The sequence below is a fragment of the Prosopis cineraria genome, unplaced genomic scaffold (genome assembly GCF_029017545.1).
Source record: "Prosopis cineraria cultivar Desert tree isolate PC_DT_omini unplaced genomic scaffold, ASM2901754v1 PC1420, whole genome shotgun sequence".
In the NCBI taxonomy this organism is placed as follows: Eukaryota; Viridiplantae; Streptophyta; class Magnoliopsida; order Fabales; family Fabaceae; genus Prosopis; species Prosopis cineraria.
The window spans coordinates 2,751-8,325 of record NW_026556745.1 but is presented as its reverse complement, the minus strand read 5'-3'; the positions used below and the strand labels follow the sequence as shown (position 1 = coordinate 8,325).

Sequence of the window (5,575 nt, the reverse complement as noted above, 5' to 3'; positions counted from 1 at the left end):
TGGACCAAATCTAATAAGATATATTATTATTTAGGCAAGGAAAGAATGTACTGACACTGATATCAGAACAAGCTCTTATAAGGTCATTCATTGGCTCCATAATACAAATGCCATTTCATATTTTCATTGTTGTTTTCTGAACTTGAAGACTAAATAGTGGATTCTACTGTTGTTTCCCTGTCGATGAGTTAATCATTGCTTGACTTTCTCAGAAGCCACAGCACCTATAGCTTTGCGTGGCATCTCATGGTTGTGTTTCCCCTCGTAAGTAGTGATAAATGCTTTTGGGTCATCTATTGATCTTTCCACATGTTTCCGGGCGCTGCACTTTATGTTAGTGCATCTATAATAACTTCTGCAATACGAATTTGAGTTGCCATGAAAACTCATTGTAAGCTAAAAACTGATGCTGGAAAACATAATCAAGTGAACGAGAATGCAAGTATGAACCTGGGATATGGATTGCCCTTCACAACCTTCTGTCCATATTTCCTCCAGCGAAAGCCGTCTCCAAGCACATCAGAATCTGTAGAACTCTGAACCACCACTTGAGGCTCCACTAAACCTTCCTCTGCTACTGCTACTACTTCATGGGATTGATTCTCGTTTTTCCTGAATGGAAAGATCAACTGTGTTTATTGAAAAACCTGATGACATGCATCAACGGAGTTGTCTGGTATTTCAATTAACTACAATGGAAATAAGCTGATTCTCATTGAACTGGCCTCTTACCTTCTTTTACTTTTGGGTTCATCTACCTCCACTTCATTTCCCTTGCTTCCTTCCTCACATTCCTCACTTTGAACATGTGAATTCTCAGGGCTCCCTCCAACTTTGACAAGATAACCAGCGTCACTCTGGTTCTCTATTCTATTTTCATTCCTCTCACCGCTAGGATTAACCCATAAATGGTTATTACAATTAGTATCTTCACCCAATCCATCAGGCACGATTCCTGATCCTTGTGTCCCTAATGAGTTGCGCTTAGGAGGCTGGGGCTTTGAATGGTTGTGCTCCCCTTTATACACAATTTCTGCAATCTGCCCATCAAATGATCTTTCAACCTTCTTCTTCACTGGGCAATTAGGATGCGTGCATTTGTAATAACTCCTTGGATACTCGCTTCCTTTCACTTGCTTCTGGCCATATTTCCTCCAGTTATACCCATCATAACAAGGTCTATCACCACAATTACTAGTAGATGGTGAAGTTTTCTGGTCCTCCTCTGGGCTCTGTTGTACCATCTTGTGACATACAATTGCTTGATTTGATTCAGCGCTTGGGGTGTTATTATTCTGGTGATGAATTGAGCTCAAATTTGTCCTCAGTTTCTCCGGATTGGGAAGTTGAAACTGCTGGCTATGACTGGTACTATAGTTTCCCTTAAGTGAATGAAAAAAAAGAACTCATCAACACAATCTCACATGAGCAACATAGTCTTATGAAGAAATACATTTAATACTGACCATATTTGCCAAAAGAGAAACAGTGGCCTTGGAGACAAGCTTAGCCGTAGGCTTGTAAACAACTGTTTGATTAGTGTCTGGTCTATGATTTTTGTAAGATGGGTTAGCCTAAAAGTGGCAAAACTACCACATATGAGAAATCAAGATTCAGGAAGTCCAGACATAAGCAAGTTTGTATTTCAGACAAGTGGAACTGAAAGTTTACCTCAGAAGAAATAAACCCAGCAGGAGGTGGGCGATTCACGGCTGGCTTGAACCTCACAGTCTTTGGTCTAATGGCTGAAACTGTGGCTTGAGAAGATTCAATAGATGGAGAGGCATTGATGGCACCTGCAAGTAGCTCGGAGAAGGATCTAAAAGGGGGGCAAGTAGGCCTTGAAGCTACTGGTTTGGCAACAACCACCCTTTCTGCTTCCTCAACATCCATCCTCAATTACTATATATTTTTCTTCAAAGGTTGATCCTTTTTTAAATCCAAAACTCCTGGTTATGGACGCTGAAATTGAGCAGAAAACTTCTGATGACAATTTGACTCCAACTGACCCAAGGTGAAAATAAATCTCTTCACCGCCGAAACTGTAGGATAATAATTAGATAACATTATGAAGGTAAGAAAGCAAAAGATTTGATTGCGATTTCCAATCAAATTTTCACTTAAAAGTATGACCTATGCTACAGAGCTGATTAAAGATAGAAAACCGCACTGAAATATAATTTTGCAGTTAGTATGTTTGAGGATAAAGTACAAAGAAGACCAAGGGAGGCACCAGTGAGAAGAGTGGAACATATAACTTTAAGTCCGATTAAGAAGGGTAGAGGAAGGCCTAAGAGAACACTCTTAGAAGTTATTGAACGCGATCTCTTAATTAATAATATTCCTAAAAACTTGATAAATGATAAAGCACAATGGCGTCTTGCAATCCATGTAGCCAACCCCACCTGTTGTTGTTGTTGTTGTTGTTGTTGTTGTTGTTGTTGTATGTTTGAGGATAAAAATCATAACACTACAACCACCTTATTTTTGCTGCAACTGAACCAACCTATAACCAGCAATAATGTTCCACAATTTTGCATTTACATTCACAAACAACTATAAATAGGCATAGCTTTTTGGTCGTAGACAAAAAGTATACAAGACATGAAAAGTTTTATTCCTCTTGAGCTTTTGTTGCTCTGAAGGAAGGAACGGAAGAGCAAGTTATTTGCTTTCAATTTGGGTCATCAAACTGGGAATTTTCAACTTCTTGGATATCTTTTACATTGGCTGAGCGGAAAGTCAGTGAAAACAGAAACATGAACTCAAATCTAGTCTGATAATTAATAATGTAGAACATACTATCCCTAGTAAGTGCAAACCAAGAGCTATTTACAAGCACCACGACTCTCAGATGAGGAATTCTCAATCCACATCCACACACTAGAGGGAAGATTTGAAGGGTCTAAGGAATGATCAAACCATCTAAACCTTTATAGCGGCATCCTCAAATTTCAAGTTGGGAACATTGTTGACAACTGGAGTTGAATATTTGCATAAATGAAAACATGAAATTTATCAGTTGTCCTCTCCGCAATCAAGCTTATACTGTACTCCCATGATTGGAGAAACGATCAACATTATGTAGGCCTCTAACTTACAAAGGGGCATACTTTTGGACATTTCAGTTCATAATCCTGAATATGGAACCATGTAAAGACCGCATGTCCTCGAAATGTCATCAAAAAGAACCAAACCTCAGCTCCCACATGGAAAAAAGTTTCCTGGTTTCATCAGGGAATTACCTCTTCTAAGTGACTTGTCGCATTATCTGTGTAATGCCAGTGAATATTATAACAAAAAGCACATTCTATTAAAACAAGCAAAGAAGCTTTGTCCCTCCAGGGCATTTACTTGATTGTATAGCTGCTAATTTTTTCTGCTCTGCACTATCCCAATACAAACAAAGAAGCTTTGTCCCTCCAGGGCATTTATTTGATTGGGATAGTGCACAGCAGAAAAAACCAGCAGCCTATAATGACTGTCCAAAATGGAACTTTGCCGGGGGGGGGGGGTGGGGAATCACAATAGTCTAAAGAACTAATCTACTTATACAATCCTCTCTTTTACACCCCAGAACTTGAGCCAGTGGACATGAACTATGCAGAATCCAGGAAAGCCAGAGAAGTATGCACCAAGCAGGTACATAAAAAGCTAACACTGAAATAGTAATATTCTGTTTTCCTTCTAGTTTCTGCCTTTTTCAAACCGCTGGTTTCTTCCAATTAAAGAAAAAAATGTTGGAATGGAAGCTGAAATAAGAAGGAAGGAAGTGATACTAACCAGAAAGTCAAGAAGCCACCGGAAGGCGAAAAAAAAAATTGCGCTCAACCATCTGCATTTCAAAACCCCGAGTTTTATAAAGAAAACTAATAATCGAAATAAAGAAAACATTTTAATAAGAACAGGAACGCCTCATGAGCACAAGAATTAGTTAGAGCCTTGCGAAGGAAACAACTTACGCAGCACAAAATACACTATCACTAGGGTTCTTGTCTTCTTTCGTGTTCTAAAATTCTTAGAATCCAGAGGCTTCCTTATACGAAAACAAGCGCGGTCAGAGAGAGGGAAAGGGGTTTATACTATTCTGGGTCTCTGTAGCTCCGAACTGTTGTTGAAATAATACGAAAATTGCCACCTGTTAAATATTGTTCAGTACAAGAAATTATTGATCTTTTAAAAATAAAAATTTGATCATTAATTAATGATGGGATTGGGAATGTGAAATTTGGGATTGGTGGTTAGCAGCTGGAGAGTGGAAGCCAACCCCCAAAACGGGAGGCGGAGGCCCAACTAACTTTTCCTCCGAAAACTTTGACCCTCCGATATGATACTATGACATCGCGGGGTGGGGGACTTTCCACTTGCAGAGGCTGCGCGTGGAAGACACTTCGAATCCGATGGGTAAGAATCTGACGTCTGTCGCCGCATAGCCGTTTCTGAGCCATTTGTTAAAAGCTGACGCTACAGATGGCGCTGTCTAACTTTATGGGCGATTAATGCAGAGTACGTGCTGCTATGCTTGGTCATATGAAAAGACTAATTTGTTCTCACTACAACTCTACACAACCCGCGGTAAGGCAGGGTAAAAGCGTTATTTCGTTGACTTTTTGTATGTATAGAAAAAATTACCGCTGAGTTATTATTCAATGATTCGAAAAGAGAGAGAGAGTTAGTATTCAATAGCTTAAAAAGGTTAAAATATAAAAAGAAAAATGTCAATAAAAAAATCTAATAATCTAAAGCAAAAAGTGTTCGTAAATTTTTTTTTTAGTGTATATACGATGGTTAAAAGTTAACGACGTTGATGGTTTTATTGTGAATATAAAATTTAATAATTTAATACAGATGCATTGAAAAAGTAATTTTATAACTCTTATAATGAGAATTCAAACATTAATTTTCATGTTGTGAGATATCAATTCACTTCGCTAAACCCAATTCTGATTATGACAATTTTTGTTGTTGTTCATGTGTATCTTTTATTAAAAGTAATTTATTAAAGGCAAGTGATAATTTTTTAAGAGAAAAATTTATATACTCAACTTTATATGTTTCAGGTGTTTGTTGCATGAAATCAAAACATGCACACTATTTTTAAATTATTTATTCTATAATAAATTTTTGTTATTAATATTATTAACAAGTTAAAATTCATTTATTTTAATTTAATTAAATAAAAATATATTAAATATATAAGATTAAGTATCTACATCTTACTTAAAAAAACAATAGACTAGATTAACATTACTGTATAAATTAGTGTTAATATCTTCAATTGTTTTTCTCAGGAATTAGAATTACTGCTTAAGTATTTAAAATAACAGGAAGATAAAATATCATCATCAAGTCTTTTCACCGAAAAAAATTAGTATTTTGTAGTTTTAGACAATTGCGAATCAATCTTCCTTTAATTACAACGTTCCTTATGAATATCATCCTTAAATTTAGATGTATTTCAAGTTTTAAATCTATTGGCATCTCGTTTTTCTTTTTTTTGCCAAATTTCCATCTTGTCTTTTGGCTATCATGGTAAGAGAAAAATGTTAGAAAATTTAAATTTAACACTTATTTT

At 36.6% G+C, this 5,575-nt stretch overlaps 1 protein-coding gene across 2 annotated transcripts; it reads right to left on the bottom strand.

Annotated features, from left to right (window-relative positions):
- Positions 1-4,121, bottom strand: LOC129300083 (WRKY transcription factor 44-like). Of its 2 annotated transcripts, none has more exons than XM_054938610.1 (7): positions 3,963-4,121; positions 3,784-3,835; positions 1,672-2,042; positions 1,467-1,574; positions 733-1,382; positions 451-612; positions 1-355 (listed from the first exon to the last, which is right to left on the bottom strand). In XM_054938610.1, the coding sequence occupies exons 3-7, from the start codon at positions 1,891-1,893 to the stop codon at positions 193-195; spliced, it is 1,305 nt and encodes a 434-aa protein (XP_054794585.1). In that variant the 5' UTR covers positions 1,894-2,042; positions 3,784-3,835; positions 3,963-4,121; the 3' UTR covers positions 1-192. The 2 variants fall into 2 exon arrangements, with proteins under 2 accessions (XP_054794585.1, XP_054794586.1); XM_054938611.1 differs by having other exon boundaries at positions 1,672-1,962.
- Positions 4,122-5,575: the final 1,454 nt, after the last annotated feature.